This window comes from Mus caroli, unplaced genomic scaffold (assembly GCF_978045245.1).
Source record: "Mus caroli unplaced genomic scaffold, Mus_caroli_1 scaffold_1, whole genome shotgun sequence".
In the NCBI taxonomy this organism is placed as follows: domain Eukaryota; kingdom Metazoa; phylum Chordata; class Mammalia; order Rodentia; family Muridae; genus Mus; species Mus caroli.
This window is the reverse complement of record NW_028227256.1, coordinates 165,187,600-165,215,093: the sequence shown is the minus strand read 5'-3', so window position 1 is coordinate 165,215,093 and position 27,494 is coordinate 165,187,600. Positions and strand designations below refer to the sequence as shown.

Below are 27,494 nucleotides of genomic sequence, written 5' to 3'. Positions count from 1 at the left end.
AGGCTTCCTCTTGGGCACTCCTGGATAATGAATGCTGCAGAAATGCACAATATGGAGGAATCCTAAAAACAAAGGCATTCCTGGGGAGCATAAGGAATTGGAGTGAGTTCCTCCAGCCTTGACTCTTAAGGATCAGGCATCTTTGAGTGAAAAGATACCAGTTTCTACTAACGACAGACCCAGGGTGTATATAGACAGCTGCATACACTTGGATTTGGCCTGTGGGCCCCAGTTCTCTCAGCATGCTTTGGAACTTCTTTCTCTTTTCCACACTAACCTTATCTGTTTTCATTGCTTCCCTTGGCCCTTGGCCCACAGCCACTCTCACGGTGAGGACTCTGTGTAAGAAGAGCTGGACTGGATCAACATCTGGGGTGAATGGGATACCCTGAGTGGCTCTTATACCAAAGTCATCAAAATGTTACCTTCTTTAACTATGAACCCATATTCAACAGCTAGGAAAGAAAAACAAGTATTGGCCTGTGTACCACCGATTGCTAACTCCACGTAAGCCCTCAGTTGGCCCCATTCACACGTTTAATACACTGGCATCGAGATTTCTCATTGCTTTCTTCCTAGGCAAATAAAAATACACCCGAGTCAACTTCCCTTAGCACCTGAAGCAAGACAGCTATGCACCCATGAGTCCTGAGGCTTCAGGATTAGAAACTGTTTAGCTGCCTCAAACAAAGGGGATGCCTGAGGTTGGCCATTCGAGGGAGTTAGATGTGGCTGGTTAGTGCTACTCAGTCATCTTTAGCGTGGCTTATTTATCTAAGGCTTTTGAAGGGGAACGTGCTTGTCATAGTATGGTCAAACAGGTAAGGCCAGGTCTGATGCTACTGTCCTGGAGTCAAGAACGCTGGAAAGTGAAATGCAGAAACCTGGAGTCATGGTCCTCTGAGGAAAAGAAGACTCTAAGAGGGAGAATGGTGTAAAAGAAAGGTGGAAAAGCTGGTGGTGTGGCTTACGAGGTAAAGCCACTTGTTATCAAGCCTGATGGCCTGAGTTCAGTCCCTGGGGCCCACACGGTGGAAGAGAGCTCCTGAAACTTACCCTCTGACTTCCATGTACAGTTATGTCCATGCACACATTCCCCACAAACACACACGTGCACATGCACACATGCACACACTGTAATTAAAACATTCATCAAATAGACAGAGTAGAGAGACACAGCAGGAGCATTGGGAAAGCTCTGGAGGTCAGTCAGGGACCATCACTCCTGGGAACATCTCACAGAGTGTCCTAGGATGCCCAACCTGAGCATCACACGCTGCTGCACTCCCAGAGAGTACGGCCACTGTGAAGACTAATCTATTATATAGTGAAGACTCTACTATATGCTCTAAATTTATCTCAGATGCAATGTTCTAAGATCGAGGGAGGGACTTGTTTATGTTTTTTTTTAAACTGATTTTTTTTTAATTATAAAGAAAGGTTGGCTTCCCTATCAATTAAATCTTGCTTCATTTGGGACAACTATCATTTAGGTCATTACATTAAGTGTTTGAAATTTCTGCCTGAAGAAGGTCACTTTCAAATTAGTAAACATCCCTAAGTCATCACGTTAATTCCCAGCCAGTCACCCGAGAAATGCTGAGTCAGGAAACATAACCAAGCATTAGCTAACTAGCCATGAATCCACTCGACTTTATTAATCTCTCTCTTGGCAGAGAAGCAAGAAAAGGAAGCAAGCCATCAGAGACATTCACGCATCATTCATTCAATAAGTATTTATTAAATGCCTAGTGCCAGGCGCTATGCTAAGCTAAATACAAGTTTCATTGAGCTATTAATATTCCCACCTATATGTGAAGGTTTCTAAAGAATAAGGTACTGCTTTCCATAAATAACCCATTTTAACTCCTGAGGTGCTTTATCTTCATTTCTGACCTCATGCCTTCCCCCACAGAGAGAGTTATACACCCCACACCCCATTCCTCTAGAGACTCCTTTCATCTGTCAAGCACTTAATGAGCAGAAACTCACAGTAGAAACACTAGACCTGTACTCGCTGTGTTTAAACTCCTAGAAAAACATAAGTCATAAGAAATGATTCATATTATCACACTCACAGGTTTTTATTCTGCGTTTGGGCTTTTTTTTAAGGGGAGTAACTTACTGTCCAAAAAAGTCTTTTTAAAATAAGAATGTTTACATGCATGTGTGCACACATACACACACATACACACACACTCCAAATGTAGACAAGGATGTATAAAACCTAGAAATAAAATCTTAAGAGTCTCACCCTATCAGAGGATTTATTACAAAAGAGGCAAACCCCTTTCCTATCTTCTAAAAACAACTGACATCCCTCAAAATTTAAAAACCAGGAAACGGTCTGCTCTAAGAGCTGATCACCAGAAAGGATGATAGGGCTGAAGACATCCCAGGTTCCCACTAGGAATGAACTAAGGGCTCATATCTGGCCAAATCCTCTCTGACACCTCCATGTGGAGCTGATATGAACACTCCAAGAATCCCCTGGCACACACCTGCACACAGGGCCCTCGTGTGTGTCCCCCCACACCTGCATGCCTGACTCCTCCAGAGAGCAAGCTTATCTACATACACAAAACACCCCTGACCACCCAGAAGGAGAGGTGAGAAACCTCTCTCCCTCTGCCTCAGAGTCTCCCGAGGCTGCTGACATCACAAAAGTGTCAACTGGCAACCTCATTGTCATGCGGTTCTCCCCTGGCTCCCCTTCACTTACAAAGGCAGGGAAAGGGTGAGACCTTTCAGAGCTGCCAAGTGGGCGAGCTTCCAACAGCACTCGGACTGAGCAAGTAGCAGAGCCACCAAGCCGGCAGCAGGGCACTGGGCCTCGTGTTTCAACTTCTGTTCAGTTCTCCTGTAATGGAAAATTGCTTTGCACAAAGCTAGAGTGTTACAGTTTTTTCCAGCACCCATCCCCTGCCCTGCCCCACCCCTCGGCAGCCTTCAGATCAGGAGGACAGCTTGTACCCGCCCTCAGGAAGGTAGAAGGAGGGGAACCGTGGCTTCTTACTATGTCCCTTGCTTCAGGCCCTAGCTCTAAGTTGTTACTCTTCTCTCTTGGAATGGGGTTGGTATCAGGGTCCAAGTGTCCAAACAAGTGTGTGTGTCAAGACCAAGAAGTAGCCTGCATAGATTTGCACCTAACGGAATACCCAGCTGATATTCCTCTGAACACCCGGAGACTATACCTGAACAATAACAAAATCACTAGTTTACCAGCTTTGCAGCTGGGATTCCTCAGTGACCTCGTTTACTTGGACTGTCAGAACAACCGGATTCGAGAGGTGATGGATTATACCTTCATCGGGATCTTCAGACTCATCTACCTTGACCTCAGCTCCAACAACCTAACTTCCATCTCCCCTTTCAGCTTCTCAGTGCTCACCAACCTGGTGAGGCTGAACATTTCACACAACCCTCACCTGTTGTATCTTGACAAATACGTCTTTGCCAACACCACGTCTTTGAGGTACCTGGACCTCAGAAACACTGGATTGCACATCATCGACCATAATGGCTTCCACCACCTGGTGGTGCTCCAGACTCTGTACCTAAGTGGGAACCCCTGGATATGCAACTGCTCCTTCCTGGACTTCACCATCCACTTATTAGTGTCCCATATGGACCACCCAGGTAAGGGGTTGATTGGCAGTGGGTGCCATGCCATGGGAGGGACTGGTTTTCTGAGAGGGGTAGTCAAAAGATGATCGGGATGGAGGAAAAGCTGTGTGAGATGGTTAAAAAGTACCGTCACTGTTTGGCCCGGCCCCCTCCTTGGGTTGACTGGAGAGGCGATAATGCTTAATAGCAATAGTTCTAGAATGAGAATTCAGAATTCAAACATGTCACCTACCACTCCTGTGCCTTTAGAAAAATCTCATTTCTCTGTACCTGTTTTCCATCCCATAAAACTGGTACATATTACATAATTTGCAGAATGGTAGCCAACAAAATGTGCATGTAAATGATACAAAATGTGTACTGTAATTGTAAAGTTACAAAGTAATTCAAGGGCACTGGGCTCCCTGTGGGTAAACTGTGTTAATCTGATTAATGCCATGACTGAATTTTTCCAGGGTCTAAAATAAATTCAGTCCTTCACAGGTGAGGGAGAATCCAACAGGGCTCAGGGAAAGTACCACGGGGGGTGGGGGGGGAGGGTGGCAGGGGTGGGGTGCATAGAAGCCTCAGGGACAGCAAAAGACAGAGGACAGAAGGAAAGCCTTTGATAGACTTGTTTCAAAATGCTGACCTCACAGGAAAGTGCCAAGCTGGGAGAGTCCGGTGTTATAGACTTACCTGGGAGAGTTCCAACCTAGGTGCTGCCACTGAGGCAACCCTCTCTGCAATGGTTCCTTTAGTACCCCAGTGTCTCACATCCCCATCCCAGGGACTCTGTTGTATCCTTCAACCCCAGGTAAGTCAGAGCTTCAGAGAAATGAGACTCCTTACAGAAAGCCTGGGGCCACTGGTACTGTCCCTGTGACATGGCGATTCCTAGCCAAGAACGGCCCTGCAGAACTGGTGGAGAGAGAGTCATCATTCCTCTAGAGCTCTGGGGTGATCATGTCCTAAAAGGCCTTCCAGGCAGGAAGTCCACTGGAGTGAAGCAAGCCAGGATTTCCAGACCAGATTTAAGGAGGCACTGAGAATAAGCCCTCAGAGTAAATGCCTCCTTAACTTTTGTGCCCTGGGCATCTGCCAAAAATCTCATCCTAAGTTGTTAGAATAACAAAAAAGGAACCATAACTTTGTCAGAGATCTCAGTAGCACTAAGACTGAAGACAGGAGCGGTAGCCTTAAGTAGCTTCCTTCCCATCTTCTCTCTAAGATGGTTCTACAGAGCTCTGCCCTGCATTAAATGTAGTTCCTAAATGTGATTATTCCTGCCAGCTCACATCGTATCTGGTGAAAAGACATCACCTTTTTCTGCCCATCCCCACAGACATACACACATACACATTTTTAGTGCTCAGATGTATTTTAATTAGCATTTGTTGCTTGCCTATAATATGTTACATTCACTCCCCATTATGTCTCTTATCCCACTCCTTTCCTACTCATTTCTCTTCTTTCATGTAGTGTGTGTGTGTGTGTGTGAGAGAGAGAGAGAGAGAGAGAGAGAGAGAGACAGAGACAGAGACAGAGAGACAGAGAGAGATCAATGAGTTTAATTGAGCATAGGCAAGGTGTTATTTATAGAAACATGGGCAACTTAGCATTGGCTCCATCACTGAAGAAAATGGCTTCCCCTTCCTCAGCAGCCACTGACTGCCAGAAGCTCCTCAGGAAGGGGAAGACCTTATGAGCCCCTCCCCCATCTCCACCACAGAATGCAGATGGACCCAACTTGTGCTGGTCTTGTATGATCCACACACATCATTCTTGTGCAGTGGCCACCAGGTTGCCAGGGCAACCTTCTCCCCTACCTGACTAACTATGGCAATTTACCTTCTACCCTGGCTTCTAAGCCTACCATGCAGTTCACCAAGCTTTCATGCAATTTTCCTTAATCAAATTTCTGCTTTTACAGTTGTGTCTTCTCAGAATTTTCAGGCTGACTCCTTTGGACTCCTTGACTCTTTCAATTCTACCCATAATTGAACAAGATTGTAAGGCAGGTCTTTTTCACTGCATGTTTTCAAAGACAGCAGAAGGCATAACTGTCTTGTCAAGCTCAGAAACCCCTCATAGACAAAGGAGTCACAGCTTTCCTCCACTGGCCAGTGGGACCCACAACTACTGATTGGGCCCTGCTGCTCGTCCCTGTTGTCCAGAGGCTTAGAGGAGCCTCAGAGGCCACTTCCAGAAGTGCGATCCCACTGTTCCTAGTTAGTCACTGCTGGTATCTCAGAGAACAAGGATAGGTCACAGCCAGATAAATCTCTGTGATTTATCCTCGCAGGTCTCCATAGGCTGGCTGGACCAAAATCACACCACTAATACACATTTTAAAAATCAGTTTCAAATTGAGGTCTGAGCTATGCGGTTTAGGGCCAGTTGGAAAAAAGAAACTGAGAAAACCCAGTCATTTGGGCTCGGAGTTTTGAAGATTCCATGATCTGCTTCTAGTCCTAAAGCAAAGCAATGAGAACCTATATAGCAGAAGATGCTGCTGAAGGGACTGTGGTCCCAACATCCCCTTCAAGGACATGTAGCCAGCTGCACAAGTTCCTAGTCCCTCCTCTTAAAGGTTCCTCAACCGACTAATAGCTACATGGAGTTAGGACCAGATCATTAACGTTTTCCACAGACCTTTGGGAAACATTTTAGCCCCACACTATAGCAAGGTCTTTATGAGACTGTATTATCTTTTAAATCTGAAAATCATAAAACTATAATCTTGTATCAGATTAGTTAAATGTAACTAAAGTTGTTTTATTTCTTATCTGTCTACTCCTTAGAACTCATAAAAGATTGTTTACTTTGATTAACAGGCACTGTCAAAATATAATTGCAATACTCTATTACCTACCCAGATTTCTCATAGTCTATCCAAACTCCAAAAGGAGAAATCTACTCTAGTGCTGGGCCTCTTCGGATCTCATTCAATCTCATATTCATTCTCTCCCTTCTCCTTACCTTTCTCCTCTTCCTCTTCCTCTTCCTCTTCCTCTTCCTCTTCCTCCCTTTCACATACACACACACATACACATGAGCATGCATGCATGCAAACACATAAAAATCACATGAACAAACAAGCACAAAGGTGGGTATAGTCATATACATATATACATACCTGCCTATAAATTACATCGACATAACAGGTATCCACGAAAACATACACCAAACTGAACACACAAAAATGTATTATATGCCTCTTACCTTTAGCTAAATTTAATGCAAAATAAGCACTATTTCAATCGACTCTCCTATAATTATTCTACAGGGTAGTCATACCTTGGCTTATACATGAACATTCTTGCTGAACTCTCAATTACAAACTCTCCTATTTATATCACATTTGCTGTCAAAATGGTGAACTTGACATGTTCTAGAATGGAACTCACACTTCTCTCCCCAGATAGCCACAGTTCAGGATATAGGAAAAGATCAATGACATTAGAAAAGTAGCCTTGTTGTAAAGGGGAATCCAGTTTGCACATAGGTTCCTTTGAGGTAAGAAGGTCCTACCCTTCAGCACTAGTGTGGTCCCTGTGTTGCAGTATTAAGGGCAGGCAGTATGGTGGTGAATGTGCTGTACTTATAATCCATGCAGGCAAACCGCCCACCCATACACAAAAAATAAAAATATTTTTTAAAAAAAATCAGTGAAGCAACAGATTTCCATTTAGCTCATCTCTTCATCCCTCCATTGCCAAACAATTGCCAATGGGTATAACTAACCCAGGCTCTGATACTGTGTACAGAGATTCACATGACACTAGGAGATCAGCACCATCATTATGTGCCTAAGGTCTCTGGGGCACAGCAGAGCTAAATAAAACTGGAGCCAGTATCTGCCTAGACATCACCCTTGGCTCTAAGTGATGGGACAGCCACCATGCAGACAGCAGAGCCCAGAGCTGAAAGCTCAGGTTCTCAAGAGAAATAGACATGTTATGATTCTAGCCTGCCACTTACTATCTATAGGATATCAGATAAGTCATTTAACCTCTCTGAACTTTGATTTCTTCATCTTTAAGACATAGATAATAATAGATCCAACCTACATAGGGCTGTCATAATGATGCACCAAGAACATTTATGAAGTGCTATTAGCATTAAGCTTGACACCTCATAAGCATTCTGTAAACAAATGGTTGGTAGATGTAAGAACTGTAGAGACGATGTCAGCCAAGCGGTTCCTTGAAGAAGAGGTGGGTTGTAGGAGGTCTCGCACACAGAATACTGTCTAGGAAACAGGAAGACTACAGAGATATAGACAGGGCATGCATAGTATTTGGAAAGGTGATCATTAAGACTTTGTACTTTAATCCATGAGGAAAGAGATAAGGGGATTCCTAGAAGGAGTTGGATATCAGGTAAATTGAGAGCACAAAGTTCCAGACCCTGAAAAGCCAAACTCAAAGGCCAAAATCAAGACCTGGTTACTTACCAGTGAGTTATGAGACTCAGAGCTGGATCAGCAACACCAAGGTAGTAGCTGTGCCTGCATCACTGAGACTGGATCTTAAAGTTCAATCCAAAGAAAATGCCACTTCCAGAGGCAGGTGTGGATGTACACAGTTTTCTAGGCAAGAAGGTAAAGTTAGCCCAACAGAGGGGTGGTGGCACAGACTTGTGATTTCCAAGTGCTGAGCAAAGCTCTTCTCCATTTCTCCCCAGCTACTGCCTACTACTGCGCTGAAATTAGACATAGGATATTTGTCTTAGTCAGGGTTTCTATTCCTGCACAAACATCATGACCAAGAAGCAAGTTGGGGAGGAAAGGGTTTATTCCGCTTACACTTTCATACTGCTGTTCATCACCAAGGAAGTCAGGACTGGAACTCAAGCAGGTCAGGGAACAGGAGCTGATGCAGAGGCCATGGAGGGATGTCCTTTACTGGCTTGCTTCTCCTGGCTTGCTCAGCCTGCTCTCTTATAGAACCCAAGACTACCAGCCCAGAGATTGTCCCACCTACAAGGGCCTTTCCCCCTTGATCACTAATTGAGGAAATGCCTTACAGTTGGATCTCATGGAGGCATTTCCTCAACTGAAGCTCCTTGCTCTGTGATAACTCCAGCTGTGTCAAGTTGACACAAAACTAGCCAGTACAATATTCATGCCCCCAATGCTGTGACCTTGAAAAGGACCCTGTAAGACTGCTAACTTCCTGAGGAGAATAAGTAGCCCTAAGCCATTATCGGTTCTCATACCAGAGGAAGGGGTAAATTATTGTACTCTCTAATTAGCTAAAGTGAATTCTGCAACAGTGGAAAACCTTGAAGGAAGACAAGGTCCTGAAAGAAAAGGGAAGGGACTCAAGAAAGGGCATGTGGGTATGTTCTTCTCCTACCCCATCCTGAGCTCAAGGGACCCTCCCCCACTGAAAGGGAGGCTAACAGGAAACTGAAATGTTTTTGTTCACCTCAATTCATCTTAATGTTATACAAAACAGGAATATTGAAACTCTCCCAAATGAACAAGATGCTTGGCACTATTATCAAAATTATTAAACAAAATCATACAACGGCACTCTAAGCAGATGCATGAAAGTATTCAGTCTGATACAGTTCGCTTTCCAAACTCAGAGGATAGCAGAAATGGAAGTGTGTTGTGATATGCCAGATGCCGGGTGCCCTGCTGAGCTCTGGTGAGCACAGGGTTAAAACAGATGCAAGCATTGTTCCTTTTTAGCCCAGGTCAGCAAGTAGGTGAACTAATTCCTGGCCGGACGCTGTAATTTTCCACTCATTAGTGACATCGGAAGGTGAGAGTGGCTACTGAGTTCTTCCCAGGATATTTATTTTTCCTTAGTGGGACAGTGTTAATATTTCTAGGATGTTCTCCAAAAAGTCACTGAGCCCCAAGCTCCTGGTAGCTATACTGGCTCCCCGTTAACCTCCAAAGTCTGGCCCAAGGCAGCCAGCAGCAGTTTCTGCAGCACTGTGAACACCTTAGATGTGATGTCCAATATAGAAGCCATTGGCTGTATGTGACTATTGAGCTCTTGAAATTTGGAGTACCACTAAACTGCATTTCTAACTGTTATTTATTTTAGTCCATTTAAATAGCCCCACAGGATCGTGGCTCTTGTGATGCTGGGCAAGCCATTTAACAGAGAGCCTTAAGCTGAATCTGTTTTTATGTTAGTTTGTGTTAGAGTGGGTTATTGGGTTGTTTGGTCGTTTAGTTGGTTGGTTGGTATTTGGTTTTGGTTTGGAGTTTCGTTTTGTTTTGTTTTGCTTTTGCTTTGATAAGATACCTGAGACAATGACATAAAGAAAAACATGGTTATTTGGGCTCATGTTTCAAAGATTTAAGTCCACAGTTGGCTGTCTCCATGGTTTCTAGGCTTAGAGCGGAAAGATAAAGGAGGAAGTGACCTACTTCCTATGATGACACCCCACTTTTTAGTTTCAACCACCTCCCAAGAATGGTCTCAAACTATGAGTTCATCAGTGGATTAACCCATTGGTTAGGTCAGAGCACCCACGATTCAATCAGTTCCCAAAGGACCCGCATCTGAACATTATATTAGTGATCAAGCCTTCAAAATGAGTCTGAGGGAGGGGACATTACATACTGAAATTATAGCAAACATCCTCACAGGTGACTACTGGACCTGGCCCAGCATGGATATATACCGCCATCCAAGTCTAGGATTCTTCTCCATTTTTATACTATTTTCTTGCTCTTGGGCACATCCACTTATTTGACTCTAAAACACTTACTATACTCTTCTCTGTGCAAAATATATGAAGATGGTTGTAACACAGAGAAGTTCTAATTCCTGTTAAATATGGTCAGCCAGGAATAGAAGAGACATAACATAGACTGAAAAGTCAGAAAGCCCTGCCCTGGTGTAGTAACACCCTTAAGTGACTTAGAGAGCTACTTCCTCACTTTGAAACTTGCTCTTCTTGTTGGGTTTTTTTTTTTAAGATATATTTATTATGTATACATTGTTCTGTCTGCATATGTGCCTGGAGGCCAGAAGTGAGCACCAGATCTCATTACAGATGGTTGTGAGCCACCATGAGGTTGCTAGGAATTGAACTCAGGACCTCAGGAAGAACAGTGCTCTTCACCTCTGAGCCAACTCTCCAGCCCCATTTTTCTTGTTTTGAAAGTAGGAGAACAGAACTTGAAATTCTCAAAGACCCTTTTTTCTCAAAGACTTCAGATCCAAATAGAAAGATAAGACACTCATGATAGAAGAGGAGATCGATGCTCAACAGAAAGGATCTTGAGTAAACAAGTGCATGGTGGGTAAAAGGGAGATGGAGGTATTCCTGGTACAGATGGCTACAACCATGGGAGGAAGGGAAAGGAAGAAGTAGGAAGCCCCTGATTCTGGTGCCCTTCTATTCCCCATGTTAAGCTCCATCAACTCTTCTGCCACAGGGTAGTCAGCACCCCAGGCTTTCCTCCCAGGCCTGACACCCCAAGCAGAGGCCTTAAACTCTAATGAGCACTAAAGCCCCACTCCTGGGATTCTGAGTCATGGACAGGCACTTCTCAGACAACCTAAGGCAGGCAGCATCCTGTGTTCCAGAGCTTCTGGGGATGTTCTCGCTGAAAAACAAGTTAATTCGCCCTGAGATGCTAATGGATAATAATGTTTTGAAATGTCTCCCTCATGGGGCATTTGCAGTTTGACAGGAAACCATCAGAAATCAAGGATTCAGAAAGTGACTGGCTACTAGAGATAGGAATGGGACATGTTTAGGCCCCCTTGTGTCAACTCTTAAATTGTAGTCCTTAGGCAGTTCTAATTGAGCCCAGTGGTGAGAACCAAAAGTCAAGGAGGAATCTGGGTAAGGGTGACACAGAGGTGGGTACACTAGGCAACCGAGGGACATCTGCAGGAACAGATGGTTTGGGGCATGTGATGCTTCAGGTCCAAGTCATTGTGAGGGCATTTTGAACAGAGAACATCTTAGTTTCATTCCGTGGCTATTTCATCCTGTATCCAGGCAGCTATAATAGAATAGTGGCCCCATTTCAACACACCGAGTACAAAGTCATCTTCAGCTGTGCCAAAACTTAGATTTCCAGAATGAATTCAGGTCTTGCACCATTTCACTACAAATGTTAACCCAGCTGCAAGCTCCTCCATCAGAGAAATTGAAATAAAGACTGGAGGCAGGCAGAGGTGGGGAGAGGAGCCGAGAGAAAATGAGATGGTTCAAACATTGTCAACTGCTCTTCCAGTCTGGCTGTCAGATCTTATAAAAACATTCCCTGGCCTTGACGCTAGAAGATCATCTTTCTGAGATCAGTGAAGGGGCATAAAGGTAAATGACTAATCCCGCCCCCCCCAAAAAAGGGTGGCCAGCCAGGTGATTCTGATAGGCTCCAGTGCTCAACCCTTACTCGACCCAAATGGTATCCCTGAGGCTAAGTTGTCTCAAGGTCAAGCAGGAAAACACCATAGCTCTCCACGTGACTTCTCAAACTACCTAGCAAACTCAGGCTTTTGGAACATGGCAGTAAAAGGCTGGCCAGAACAGCCAACCTGAGTTGCCCCATCTGGACAGATAAGGAGCATGCTGGCAGAATCCAGGGTGATGGATGCAACTAGAAAGCGAGACAAGGGTCCTTTAGGGATGGATAACTATCTGAGGACCATGCTGTGTGTGGTGGCTTGAATATGCTTGGCTAAAAGAGTCACACTCTTAGACGGTGTGGCCTGGTTGGAGGAAGTGTGTCACTGTGAGGGTGGGCTTTGAGAACCTCTTCCTAGCTGCCTGGATGCCTAGTCTTCTCCTGTTTGCCTTTGGAACAAGATGTAGAACTCTCACCTCCTCCAGAACCTGCCTGGATGTTGCCATGATTCTTGTCATGATAATAGACTGAGCCTCAGAAGTAAGCCAGCCCCAATTAAATGTTGTCCTTCATAAGAGTTGACTTGGGGGGCTGGAGAGATGGCTCAGTGGTTAAGAGCACTGACTGTTCTTCCGAAGGTCCTGAGTTCAAATCTCAGCAACCACATGGTGGCTCACAACCATCTGTAATGAGATCTGATGCCCTTTCCTGGTGCATCTGAAGACAGCTACAGTGTACTTAGATATTATAATAATAATAAATAAATTTTTAAAAAAATCTATAAAAAAAAAAAGAGTTGACTTGGTCATGGTGTCTCTTCGCAGCAATGGAAATCCTAACTAAGACACTGCGTATCATAAGCCCTGGAGAGCAGGCAAGCCTGGAGACAGAGTTAGGAATTCAGCTGCTGAAGACAACCAGGGGGCAGAGAACAGAGGCTGAGAGCAGTGGTGGGGATAGAGGTGTGGAGATGTAGGACAGGAGAATTTGGAAAAGAGAAACAGGACCTAGGACTGAACTGGTCTGCTCATGGCTCCTTATACTTCCTGTTAGGCAAAACTGTAGGTGATAAATTTATATTAATTTAACTTCTTTCTTAATATCCTGGGAACTCTATGATAGTATTCTGCATCTTTAGGAAGTAGCACAAAGTCTGACAAAGAGAAAGTCCCATTAAATGAGTGCATAAAACTGGAGAAATAAAAAGAAAGGGGGAAGTGAAGAGTAACTTCTAATGTTTAGCTTGGACAACTGTGAGAAAGTCATTGAGCTAAACACTTGCCGGGTCATCTTCCCATGACTAGAACAAAATACCTAATATTTCTGACTTATCAGGAGAATGTGGCTGCTGGCTCACAGTTGGGAAGATTCAGTCCAGAGTCAGTGGGCCCCATTGTTTTAGTCCTATGATGAGATAGCACATCATGGTGGTGATGCAGTTATTTTCAGGACAATGGGAAGTTTTGATCCAGAGAGGTGTGGCCCAGGAATTGAAGGTGCCAGCCACTCGATGGTCACTACAAGCCAACCTGAGACAATGGCTCTCAGTTAATTGTCTCACAGTCCCTTGGTTAAATGTGAACTCACAAGGAAATAAGCAAAGCAAAAGCAAACTGTATTAAGAAGACATGAGGAATTAGTCAGGAGCAAAGGGAACTCCCAGAGCTAAGATTGATTACAGGAAGAAAGAAGTCAGGAAGCACCTACAGCCAGTGGGCGCTCCTGAGTGGGCGGCCACTGAGCTGCAAGTCAGGGGGTGAGGATTATAATGACAGAAACCGGACAAAGACCAGGGTGATGTCTGTTGAGACCAATTAATTATCTGAGTCTATCAGAGGCCAAGTTAGGGGTGACACACTGTGTGTTCTTATAGTCTAACCAGGGAGATGGACGTGTACTTTCCACCCAGTTAGAGGTAACTGAAGCTTCCCTCTGTACATCTCTGACTTCATCTCTTAGCTGCTAATCTTGACTGTGTGTGATCCATTTATTGCCTGCTAAAGCTACTAATTTCTGACCTTGTAAGGTGTTGCTAGTCTTAGACTTTGATGGAGTCTAGTGGTTGTTAATTAAATGATGTTCTCATGTTTGTTTATATAACCAGTCAGTAGTTTTACCATAACAGCCTGGGTTGAATGAGATTTTTTTTTTCCTCAGCCCAGTCAGGTAGATTTTTTTTTTAAACTGAAAGAAGTAACACTCCAAAGCCAGGCAATACTACCCAGGCACTTACCATCCCAGCACTCAGGAGACAGGTAAGACACAAGAGCATTTCTGTGAGTTCAAGGCTAGGCTGATCTACATTGCAAGTTCCAGGTCAGTCAGGGCTACACAATATGACCCTGTCTCAAGAACAAAACAAACAGCGGGTATTTCAGGGTGGAGTTTACTACTTGGTGGTAGGAAGGATTTTGCTGAGTAGATATGAGACTCTGAGTTTGATCCCCAATACCATGTAAGTGCAGCTGCCAAAGTCCCCCTCACTTTTGCCTGATCAACCTTCTTGTAGCTCCTGGGATATGGCTGTGGTCTTCCTAGGTTACCTCACACCCAGGTCTTTGCCTATGGCACAGTCTGTCATAGGTAGAGGCTGTTTAGAAGCCATTTCTACTTACAGTTTACAGCATGGTGATTAGCTGCTATAGATGGGAGACACAATGCCTTGTGTGTGTGTTTCAGGGAAGAGGCTTGGTGGGAGTGAGTCAGAGCTGACTGGAGCCTGCTGACTCTGACTTTGTCTTCCCAGAACCCTCCCTGTGCACCCTCTGTTCTGGTCATCTTAGGTATCTCCCACCTTGAGGCAAGTCCTGATTTTTTCCCATTCCTGGTGTTCCCAGTGCTCTTGAAGAAGGGATACCAAGAAGGCTAAATCCTTAGTCGCTGAGCAATAGATCCTTCGAGACAATGAGCGTTAGTAAGCTCAGAATAGAGAGAGCAGGTCATCAAGTACACATGTGGAGAATCACTGTCTCTGGTGAGACCAGCAAAGGGAAGGTTTAGAATGAAGTACTCTAAGAGCCAAGCACAGAAGCTCTTGGGAATGTCATGGTATCGAGAGGGGACATAACTCAAGAAGCATACTGAGCATGAACATGAGGCAAGGAGACAGGACAGAAAGGACATTCATTCGAAGAAGACAGTCTCCAAACAGCAGCACCCCAGAAGACCCCAAACTGTCCATCATATTTAACTACCAGGTTCCTGAGATGAGACTGTACCCAAGTCAGGGGTGGACTATGGAAGGTGCAGGGAGAAGAGTACATAGCATGTCTACCTTCTAGGATGTCTCCCTTCCAGTTGGCGGTGGGATGAAGGATATGGGGTGATAATCTGGGCTGAAACAAGAGTGTCTTTCTAAGGAAAATAGATCCAATCATTAGTTAATCTGCTCATTCAGAAAATAGTCAAGAGACAGGAGAGAATAACTAAAGAGGGGAGCCCCATGAAGAGGGAGCAAATGGTCCCTTCTCTGTCTCCTGGGGCTGGGAAGGAAAGCAAGGAAAGCTTAAGTGTGCAGGTGCAGCCGAAGCACTGACCCGCCCTGAGAACCTACCCCTCGCTTTCTATGAAGCCAAAGATTTTCTCTCTCTTTTTGTTTTATTAACTATTTTATTTATTACATCTCAAATAGCTGCCCCCATCCAGGTCCCCTAGTTTCACACAATGTTTCCTATGACACTGCTGAGCCATCCAATGAGAACAAACCTTCTCGAAGATGGTCTGTGGCAGCTGCCGTTGTCACACGGTGTCAGGGATCGAACTCAGGGCTTCATGCACAGGAGGCAAATGTCCTACCACCAAGCTACCTACTCAACCCTGAAGTGTCTGATTTTTAATACATAAAAACTACCTGACTGGGATTTTTAGAAAAATCTTCATGCAGCCCACTCTTCTTGACTGAAAAATGATGCAGAACCCATTCTCTTGTGGTGTTGTAGACGTTAAATAAGATGAATCAATGTGAGGAGTTTGGCACCACAGTCCTCAGTGCTGAACAATGCTCGTCACCACTGTCGCTTCAATTGGGTGCAGACCCAGGTTTCCTGGGGGCGACCCTGAGTGCTGGTAGCATACAGAGCAGGCGATGTTCACAGACAGAAGCAGGCTAAGTATGCATTGCACAAGGAGAGTGAAGTGCCAGGGCTCTTGAGGAAGGGACGTAAACTCTTTCAGACTGAATGCACTGTCCAGCCCTAAGGCCAGGATCTCTCTTTTCATCCCGTCCTGAAAAGTCTGGTCTTTCTCTCAACTTAAAGGAATAACTGCTATACATCTCATTAAAACACATCTACGGCTGAAATTAGCTGGGTGTGGTGATTTGTACTTGTCATCCGAGCCCTCAGAAGTCTGAGGCAGGAGGACTGCAGAAAGTCTAAGGCAAGTCTGGGCTACACAGTGCATTCCAGGCTATTCTAGGTTACAAAATGATTCAAATCTGTCCCAAACCAACAAACCAACCAAAATGAAAGTCATGTCAGGTAAACCGTTGCCTGTCTCAATTTATCTTCTTGTACAAGCTAAGAGTCTCTAGTCCCAGTCTTTGGCCAAGATGAGATAAGGCATTATTACCTCCAAATGACAGTTACTGAAGTGTAAGAAGCCCAGCCTGGATTCTTGAGTGCCTTAGCAGGCACTGGACAGACCACTATGGAAGAGACATACTGTGTGGAGCCTCCATTGTTACGTGAGAGGAAGGCTGTAAGCAGCAGCTACTCCCAAGGGAAAAGGTGTGCCCAGTAGACACTTCAGATCAGGTGGTCTTTCTATGCAGAGAACTGAATAAAAAAGTGAAGGACAGGGGCTGGTGAGATAGCTCAGCGGGTAAGAGCACCGACTGCCCTTCAGAAGGTCCTGAGTTCAAATCCCAGCAACCACATGGTGGCTCACAACCACTCTTAATGAGATCTGATGCCCTTTTCTGGAGTGTCTGAAGACAGCTACAGCGTACTTACATATAATAAATAAATCTTTAAAAAAAAAGTGAATGACAAAAGTAAAGGACAAAAGTGAAGGACAAGCCACGGAAACATGAAGTGAGGTGAGGGAGGGGCTTTCTAGACAGGGGAGTGAGCAACAAGACACCAGGACGCACTGTGCTTGACAAGCTAGAAGGTGAGAATGGCCGCAGCAAGGGGAAAGGGAAAGAATGAAAGGAAACAGAACAGCCTGGTCGGAAGCCACACAGCAAATAAGCCACACAAGGGCTGGCTTTTATTCCACCGTGCCAAGGGGGACTGCAAGGGGTTTTTAGCAGAGAAGGAACATGCTTGGTGATTGACAGTTGGCTCCCACAGCTGTACGTAGGGGAGATTGTCAGAAATGGGGGCTAAAGGGGAAGGATGGTGGCTCAGACTAGAGTAACACCGCACAGGATGAGACCACTAAGAATCAGGACATATAATAGTGAAGGGCGACCCACAGTGTTCACCTATGCCTTGATTCCAGGTAGGATGTGAGCAAGGAGACTCCCTTGTTTCTTCCGGGTCCACAGGTGAGTTGTGATACCCTTCACTCCTGAAATTTTATAAATTGCTTGCTATCCATGAGGGTGTACCACAGGTTTTCCCATAGATCACTCTAGTGAGGTTGTTTTCTCAACTGATGTTCCATCTTCCAAAGTGATACTATCTTGTGTCAAGTTGATAAAAAAAAAAAAAAAACCTAGCCAGCACAGAGTGATTTTATGCCAAAAAAAATTGTAAAAACAAGCAGGACATCACACCTAGATAGCTAGGTGATGAAGAAATGTAGCCCCCATAGGCAAAGGTAGAGCCTGTGTCAGGAGGCGAAAGGTTCCTGAGAGCATGGGGAAGGTCTTGCTCTCCAGTCAGCTTTGGTGTTGGACTGCTGCTACGCTGCCCCGTGTAGATTCCTTCCTAGGGAGTCACCCCTGGAGTTTCATCCATTGCACAGAAGGATAGCACAGTGATTTGTTTTCTTCAAATTCTACCTAGAGAACCTGTTCTAAACTACAGGCCAAAGGCATGGTGCCTAGCGGGCTAAGAAGTACTTGACAAAACATGTCAGCCAACCAAAATTAGAGTTTGAGCTAAACCTAGTGTGACTCGCCTATAATCCCAGTTACTTGGGAAGCTGTGGTGGGAGGATCGCAAGTCCAAAGCTTCCTGGACTACAGACAGAGTGAGCTCACAGCCTGGGAAACCTAATAAAAGTGTGTTGCAAACAGCAATTTTAAGGAGGTTAGGGATCTTGCTTGGTGATACGTGTTACCCAGTATTCACTAGGCCCTAAACTGAATCTTAAATACTGCAGAAAGATACTAGGAGGAAAGAAAGAGGAAGGAGAATCACTGAAGAGGTCACTGCAGGAATGTCCTCAAATTCCACCTCTCCTTGTACCTTGCCCCCTCTTTGAGGCTCCCCAGCCACCAAAACCCAGACAGTTTATTCCCTGAGCACACAGAGGGACTGGGTGCTCACAGAAGCCTGTGTGGAGCTTGCTTCCTTCTGCACCAAATGCCTGGGCATCTAGAGGATGAGCCCTGCCCAGGACCATGATCTTATCCATAGACCAAGGACAGGGTTCTCTTAGAAGGAATCCTGAGTTCAAAGGGAGTCCTCAAAGCTTATTACAACTAATATGTGGTTCTGAAGCACACACTGCACAGGCTCCCTGGCTCCTGCATACACCTGGTTCTGGAAGACATGTTAACTGCCCATGAGTAAGGTGCTATGTGCAGAAATAAACAAGGTGATAGTTTATGTTTCCTTAGGAGCCATTTGCAGGTAGTTAAACATTAATAACAACTGTAATTGTGCCTAGGAGTTTTAACTGGGGCAGATGTTCTGGGCCCACTGGAGTAGTATTGAAATGAGGGATATCAGGGGGTCTAGACACACTGTCTATATAATGTGAATGACACCCCTTGGAGTTCGTCAGGGCAAAGCACGTGGTTGCCCTATGTAAGAGAGAAGAATAGATATACAGTTTATTCATTCCCTAGCCTGGCAATATTTAAAACTACCATTCAAGATGATTCAGAATAGGTTTTAGAGCCAAATTTTATTAATATTTCATGTTATACCTAGTACACATCAAATATTCCACTATCAGTATACAGGTCTATAATCTCTGAAAATGCCAAATCAGACTAAAGAAATAATATATCACTAACAAGCTAAGAAAACAGATTTAAATAATAAACAGGAAGGCAAAAAGGTGAGGAAACAGGACATAAAATACATGAAGTAAATATAAAGCCAGGTAACAAGTTACTAGATACAAAATGTCAACGGACTGACAACAGAAAGTTTTACCAGCTTGGGTGGGGGGAAATTGCAACTCTAAGATGCTCACAAAAATATACATTATGTATAGAAAAAAGGTAACACTGAAGGAATGGAAAAAGACAAGCGATGCAAACACAGGCCAACAGGAACTCAGTCCAGCCACGCTAGGAGAAGCCAGTCTTCACAGCAAGTGTGACCAGCAGTGAGACCTATTAGTCAGTAACTGAAAGGCAATGGTGGTAACTTTCTATGCATCTTTTTAATGCACATTAAAATATGACAGAACTATATGGAATGGCAATTTTGATATGACAGTTTTGAGTCAACCTCCGTCTAGAAAAGATAAAATTCCTTCCCACAGGAACTAATAAACAACCAATAGACTAACAAGAACCGAGAGCCCATCTCTATTCATATTAGAGAGACTGGGAAGATGACTTGGTAGGTAAAGTGACTACTATTTAGGCATTAGGACCTGAGACCGCCACATCCCAGCAGCCATGTTAAAAGCCAGACATAGGCCATACACAGGACAGGTGGATCCCTGGGGCTTGGGCAGCACAGGCTAGCCAAAACAGTGAGCTGAGGGTCAGCGAAAGACCCTGCCTCAAATTTACAAGGAGGAAATTAAGAGAGGACGTCAACCTTTGGCTTTCATATACAACACACACACAGAGACACACACACACACACACAGAGACACACACACACACACACAGAGACACAGACTAACACACACACACACACACAGAGACACAGACTAACACACACACACACACAGAGACACACACACACACAGAGAGAGACACAGACTAACACACACACACACACACACAGAGACACACACTAACACACACACACAGAGACACAGACTAACACACACACACACACAGAGACACACACTAACACACACAGAGAGACACAGACTAACACACACACACACACAGAGACACACACACACACAGAGAGAGACACAGACTAACACACACACACACACACAGAGACACACACTAACACACAGAGAGACACAGACTAATACACACACACACACAGAGACACACACTAACACACATACTCTCTCTCTCTCTCTCACACACACACACACACACACACACAGAGACACACACTAACACACATACACTCTCTCTCTCTCTCTCTCTCTCTCTCTCTCTCACACACACACACACACAGAGAGAGACACACACTAACACACATACTCTCTCTCTCTCTCTCACACACATACACACACACACACACACACAGACACACATACTCTCTCTCTCTCTCTCTCTCTCTCTCTCTCTCACACACACACACACACACAGAGACACACACTAACACACATACTCTCTCTCTCTCTCTCACACACACACACACATACACACACACACAAAGATAAAACTACATTTAAAAGTCAGCAAGGGCATAGATCTCTATAATACCGCAATCTAAGGGACTTTCAACAGAGTAATATACTAAACAAAGATAAATATTTTTCAGAACAATGAAAATTTACTAAAATTTGTCTGATTCGAGGCCATAATACAAATTATCAAAAATGTTCTAAGGACTTTCAAAATGACAGAACATGTTTCTAACCACAGTAGAACTGAACTAGAATCCGGTTGTCTTTAAAAAATTATTTAAAAAAAAATCTCCAAATGCTTACACATAGCAGTGAATAATAGCTTTTATTATTAACAGTAACGACCAGATATACTTTACACATTCAAGATCTAAAACTCCCTCTGGTAGCCATGTAAATACGCATCACACACAGGGTGGACTGTGGCAGGTGCACTAGAGGGCTGTGGGTGATGGGAATGAAGGGGAACAATGGCCAACGGCACGTCCTCTGACCTAGGAGGACCGACAGCTGGGGAAGATGTCAGAGCAGTAGAGAGACACTTTAAGGTTAGTTCTTACAGAATGGGAAGAACTGAATCCGGCAAAGACTGAAGAAAGAGGCTGTGGATACCTAGACCATGAGTTGTGTGACACGGTCAGCTACACGTGAGGACCGGAGCAAGAGGCGAGTGAACTAGTGCAGAAGTGAGCCACCAGGAGCACAGCAGGGTAGCAAACCTGAAGGCTGTAGGCACTGAGAGCCAGGACAGGCACTGAGAGCCAGGACAGGCACTGAGAGCCAGGACAGGCGCTGTGGGTGTTATTCTAAGGTCCACGGTAGCAATCACCCGAGCGTTTTTTTGATAATATGTATCTAGGAAAAGTTAAACCTTGCAGCCCGGTCTGGCCTTTGTGTATGAGTCTAGCTGGTGCACGTAGAAGTGTGGAGCTGGAAGACTGGGACGGGAGCTCAGCCTTGACAGTGATGTGATGGGGGAAGGGAAGAGAAGGAAGCTGTAGAGAAGCCCAGACCTCCCTCCTGACAGCCACCCACATCCCTCACCCGCACAGCAGCCTAACAATGCATTAAAATCGCTGCCTAATTGCTCCTTTCAAAGTTAATGCTCTCAAACGGGGAAGTGTGTGTTTAATGTTTAGTCTCATCTCTGCCGCCCAAGCCCCAATTTGAAAGCCAAATCTTTTTAAAAATAGAATGAGATAAACCCCTAGACACAGCTCCGACCCTCAGAATCCCACGTTTTCCTTCTTCAAACCTGTCTTTCTTTGGATATGTCACTGGCAGTTTGAGCAGGTGACCTGGGAAACCTGTCTGGATCGAATCCTGGAGAAGCTTCGGCAGCTTCTTCCTGGCTCCATTCTTGGAACTCTCAGGCAGAGCGGAGGAAGCTCTCAGTTAGGCCAAGGCATGACTGGGTTTCTGCCTCTTCCTGTCCACAGCCCGTCTCCTCTACTGGAACCCTGTCCATTAGAGCAGGGTGGCCCACAGGGATACCTGGCCACATTCAATCTAGAGGGAAATGGCTCCCTCTCTTGTTCTCAGTGATCACTGCAAACAATGCATTGGCACAATCTTTGCAACTGGCTTCTAGATTTACAGCCTCCAGCCACAGCCTATCAGCAGTAGGTACCGATGACATCGGAGGTGTACCTTCCCCCTGGAACACTGACACAGAAGTAAGGGGCAGGAACCATTACCCCTTCCACTGTTCTTTCCAGGCACCCAAATCTACCTGCTACTCCTCTCTATAATTCTCCCACAGATAGCTTCTGTTAGGAAGCCAAACCTCTGTCCCTAATGCCCTTGTCACCAAGGACATTGATGTCACCACACCACTGCACAGTTCCTACCCTGGAGCTAAAAGGAGCTTCTCTGTTACATCCTTTGGTTGTAGCTCCCATGTCTTCCCTCCTGGGAACAGCTCAGTCCTGGTCTTCCGTGTTCAGTCTCCTGGCAAGATCCTTTGAGGTATCTAGAGCCTTCAAATCATGAAACTTCCTAAGTCTCCATTTCCTTGTTTATAAGATAAAGATGAAAACATTATAAAGATTAAGATGGTTATAATCATTACATGAGAAAAAAATGCGTACTCTAAAAGCATAGAAAACAATAGTTCTAGCTACAATGGATGAATTGATCACTGAAAAGCCTGGCCTTGGCTCTGAGCTGCCCCTTATTCTTCATATGCTGTGTGTGTTCACCTGGGTGCCTCTACATCCACATCAACATGGTGCAGTACACAGAGCCAAACTAGGAAACCACAGCTGTGGGCAGTGCTCTATGTGCTGCGCGTACCTGGCACAGTAGCCTGCCTGCCTTCTCACCTTGTTAACTACCCTGAGAATACATATCACGGCTTGTGCCTATAGACGGGAAAGTAGAACTTAGAGAGGAAATGAGATGTCCTGCCAATGTCTGCATGACTGGCAACTGATGATGTGGACCAGGTAACTCAAGAGCCCCCTCTTCCTTCTTCTGTATACTGAAGAATGTACTAGATCTGGGGCAGCACTCAGAGAAGCAGCCAGGGAGCTGAATCAGCTGCTAACGGCGACTGACCAGGCGACTGACCAATCAAGTCGTTCATTCGTAGGACCAACTGGTGAGTGCCAATTGCTAAGAAGCAGAACTGCTTCACCTACTGACAGAGTCTTAATGCTGAGCTTTGCAGACATCCATACCAAGACTTTTCTGGGAATCTTGTCCCTTCCTGAAGGTGAATGGTTCTGATTCTCTTGGGCGATATTAGCTGTCTCTGTTAATTGGTTTTTCATCAATATGGCAAAATACAGGAGAGCAACAACTTTAAAGGAACAAAGGTTTGCTCTGACTCTTGACTTCCCAGGCTTCTGCCTGCAATTGCTTCATCCTTTTGCTGTGGGTTTGTAGACAAACAGAACACCAGGGTGGAGAGCAGAGCGTGAACTGATCTAGCTGTCAGAGAACAAAGCTGCTCCCCCATTGTAGCCTGGGAGCAGAACAAGGATCCAGGGAGAGGCAGAAGCTTCTCAGCCAGGCCACCTGAAGCCCTCCTCCACCTAGGCCCCACCTCCTAAACGCCCCTGGCTGCTAAGTCACTGGTGACTCAGAGTCCTTTCAGAAGGTTGTCCCCTTGTGACCTAGCCACTCTCAATTGCACCACCACCAGCTAGGAACCCAGGTATTTAGGAGGACAATTAGCATTCAGCCCACAAAGTGGTGCCTGAGTCGGCTCAGGCACTAGTACAGAGACGGACCGGGGACGGGCAAGGGTAGGCTGAAAAGGACAGGCGCACAAAGCTGGTAAAGCCTGGTGCAGAGGTCCTAACATGCCATGCTTCCATCCCCAACCTTCTGCCCACTGTTGGGGCATCTCCTTCCCTTAGAGAGGGTCTGAATGCAGCTAAGCCTGGGTGTAAGATGGAGTTTCAGACACGGCACTTTTCAAACTGTAGTATGCTGCCAGATGCCCTGGGTCTCTTGTTACAAAGCAGATGAGCCCGACAGCCTAGCGTGGACCTAAGATTCTGTATTTCTAACAAGGTCTAGGCCGCCCATCGGCCACACTTTGAGCAGTGAGCTCCAGATAGCCCTTCCCTTTGGCCGAGGACACTAGGAATCCTGATGTTTCAGCACCCTGCCTGCTGTGTTTCTCTTCACAGATGCCCAGAACGCCACGTGTACGGAGCCTGCTGAGCTGAAAGGGTGGCCCATCACAAAGGTGGGGAATCCACTCCAGTACATGTGCATCACACACCTGGACCAGCAGGACTACATCTTCTTACTGCTCATCGGCTTCTGCATCTTCGCTGCCGGCACGGTGGCTGCCTGGCTCACGGGTGTATGTGCTGTGCTGTACCAGAATGCCCTCCGAACATCGAGCGGGGATGATACCGAAGATGAAACTGGGAGTAGATTCGCCAACCAGATTTTTCGAAGCAACACACACTTGGGCCCCATTCGTCGGTTCCCTGAACTGATCTAGCTGCCAGAGAGCACCACCGACTGTGCCTTCTCTGGTCTGGCTCCCCGCTTTCTCTCTTGCCCTCCCATTTTACCATCACTGTCTTGGAGACTGAAGCCCTCTAGTAAAATAAAATATTTGGTGGTTATTTCAGAGGTTGGTCCCTTCCTGCTCCACCAGCCCATGTGTGCTGTTTTGAGCTCAGTAGAATGGAATAAAAAGTCCAAAAAACTTAATGGATTCATCGAAGTAGCAAGTGAACATGTATTTAACTACTATGTCCCGGAAGCAAATGCTGGAGGAGAGAGATGAAAAATCCAAGGGTTAAGAGAATTCTCAAAGAGTAAACAATTTTCAGCAAAGTGAAAAGTCCTGTGTGGCCATGTTATCTTCACATGCCATCTTACAGTTATCTCAATGAGCAGGTGATAATGGTATAACCTACCAGTGAGAACCGAGACCTAGGCATATTTAACTGCTGTCTGCAGGAGGCCACATTCTCTCTCTTCCATGAAGCCATCTCCCTAGCGTATACTTAGCAACATAACCAAAGTTCATCGTCTAATATAGTTAGATATAACTACTATGTCACAATGCCTTGGCCCAACAGAAATGTGAGATACACAGCCACGTCCTTAAGAGAGTCCTTAACTGCCTGGTGTTGTAACCAGTCCTGTGCACATTTTGCCCACCTATTCGATGTGACCCTTGTGTTTCTGAGGTACTCAGTCAGACAGTAGCAAACTCCAGTTTGCACAGGTGTGGTAAGAAGAGAAGCAATTGTTAACTGCCTGACACCAAAATGATGCTCTGTGGGCTGTGAGCCGTCGTCCTGACTGAAGTGCTCAGCAGAGCAGCAAAGTATACACAACTGTGGTCCCACTGTCAGGGCTGCACACACAATGGGAAGGGGAAGAGAAGAGAAGGGCGAATCAATGCAGGCCTGAGGACACATGCCAGGTTTTCCTTTGCTTGTTACCCAGATCAAATCACACTTCTAGTGAAGGTTCAGATGGTAATCCCCATCAATGAAGGTGGTGTCACTAAAGCCCCAGCTAGACCCATTCTCGCCTCTAGGTCTCTAAGCAGCGCTTCCCCTCAGTTTGTTTAGGCACTGGTTTAGAGCATAGGTCTTGAGTGAGAAGCAGACATCTATGCCCAGTTTTATATTTAATTACTATGTCTATCCAGGCTTCCTACTCCTCATGATGGTCTGAAGTGCAGAAGCCATCTTCTCTCACTAGCTGCTCTCTTTTCTCTGCATACGTACGCAGTACCTTTGATGGTGCCTCACACACAGCAGAGGCTCCGTCAGCGTTAGGGATTGCATTTCCCTCAAGGCCACGCCAGCATCTATTCCCACGTTGTGATCCTGAAGTGAGGTGTGTCCATGGGTGAGTTATTTCACTTCTGTGTGGTGCCTCTGTGTCTTCCTTTGTATATAACAAAAGTCATGGTAAATGTCATCTTGGGAAACTGTGAGAATAAAATGAATATCAATCATGAGAATCCATTGTAATAGATATTTGTGTTGGAATAACTTCAGATTGCAAAGAACTTTCGATGGAAGTTTCCATATGTGCTTATCCCACTTCCATGAATGCTACCTCACATTACAGTGGGATATGTGTTAAAGTGTATTGAAATATCTTTTGTCTTGTTTTTTCAAGACAGAGCTTCTCTGTGTAGCCCTGGCTGTCCTCTAACTTGCTCTGTAGACCAGGCTGGACTCAAACTCCAAGATCTTCCTACCTCTGCTTCCCAGTGCTTAGATTAAAGGTGTGTGCCACCACCCAGCTGAAATAGAAGTCTTAATTAAACTCCACGCTTATCTGAGTTTCTCAGTTTTCCCCTCATGCTGTTTGCTGTTCTATGATCCAATGCAAAACACCACACTGGCATTTTTTATAATAATAGTAATTACTTCTAGAAGCCAGACATTATATTGTGCGTATATACACATGTGTGCATATGTATCATTAAATCATTAGAATCTTACTGGTTCACTATTACTCAATTTGTGTATGAAATTGAGGTTTACAAGGTAAAATTGCTTGCTACATGTTACATAGCTAACAAGGCCAGAAGTCAAACCAACTCTACCTGATTATACGTAGTTTTCTCTAAGATATTTATCAGTATTTTTATTGACCCTTAGAGAATTTTATAACATGTACTTTGATCATATTCATCCAATCACCAAACTTTTAATCAATACTATCTCTGAAAATTAAACTACTACAACAGTATTGACAGAAGAAATGGGACTCAGTTTTTCACAATAGGCTCTCTGCGAAGATGATGGCACAGAGTGTGCATAGCATCTTACCTAATGGGTCCTGGAAAGGCTACGGTGCATTGGGGCTCCAGTACTTCTGGGTGGAGACAAAAGTCAACAAAGTACTGAGTGAGAGAGAGGCACACAGTTAGAAGGAACACACACACACACACAGAGTATGTAGTAGAGAGTGTGAGAAGCTTTCCAGAAAGGAGAGCCATCTAAGCTGTGGCTCACAGGTCAAGATAGGGTTATCCAAGGTGGCAGAGCAGAGAGGTCGATGACAAGAAGGCTTTCTAAACAAGAGGTGTGCACACAACAGCTGTGAGTGCAAGAGCCTAGTACATCGCTGTGGTTAGAATATACAGACAAAAGGAAAGGAGACAGACAATTCTAGAGAAAGAAGCAACAACCCCCCCACCCCCCACCCCACCCCCCACCCCCCACCCCCAGCCCCACCCCACCCGAGGGCCTTACAGAGGCCTTAGACTAGTCTGGAACGCATCCATGGGGACAGACTATCCTGCAGTAACGGGCACTTGCAAAGTAAGCCAGACTTAGCACTTACTTGTGTAAAATCATGTGAGTGGGGCAGCCTTTCCTGGATCTTCTACTACAGAACCTAGAACATGAGCCTCAGAAAAAGAAAAGAAATGTAATGATATGTTTGCGTCTAAGCAGTTAATGGCACATGAAACTTCCACTCATTCTTT

General features: G+C 45.1%; 1 protein-coding gene across 1 annotated transcript; it reads left to right on the top strand.

The window, feature by feature from the left end:
• Nucleotides 1-2,738: 2,738 nt before the first annotated feature.
• Lrrc52 (leucine rich repeat containing 52) lies at nucleotides 2,739-24,645 on the top strand. Its single transcript, XM_021170797.2, has 2 exons — nucleotides 2,739-3,639; nucleotides 24,202-24,645. Exons 1-2 carry the CDS (start codon nucleotides 3,018-3,020, stop codon nucleotides 24,522-24,524), a joined length of 945 nt encoding a protein of 314 aa, XP_021026456.1. The 5' UTR covers nucleotides 2,739-3,017; the 3' UTR covers nucleotides 24,525-24,645.
• The last annotated feature ends 2,849 nt before the right edge of the window (nucleotides 24,646-27,494 follow it).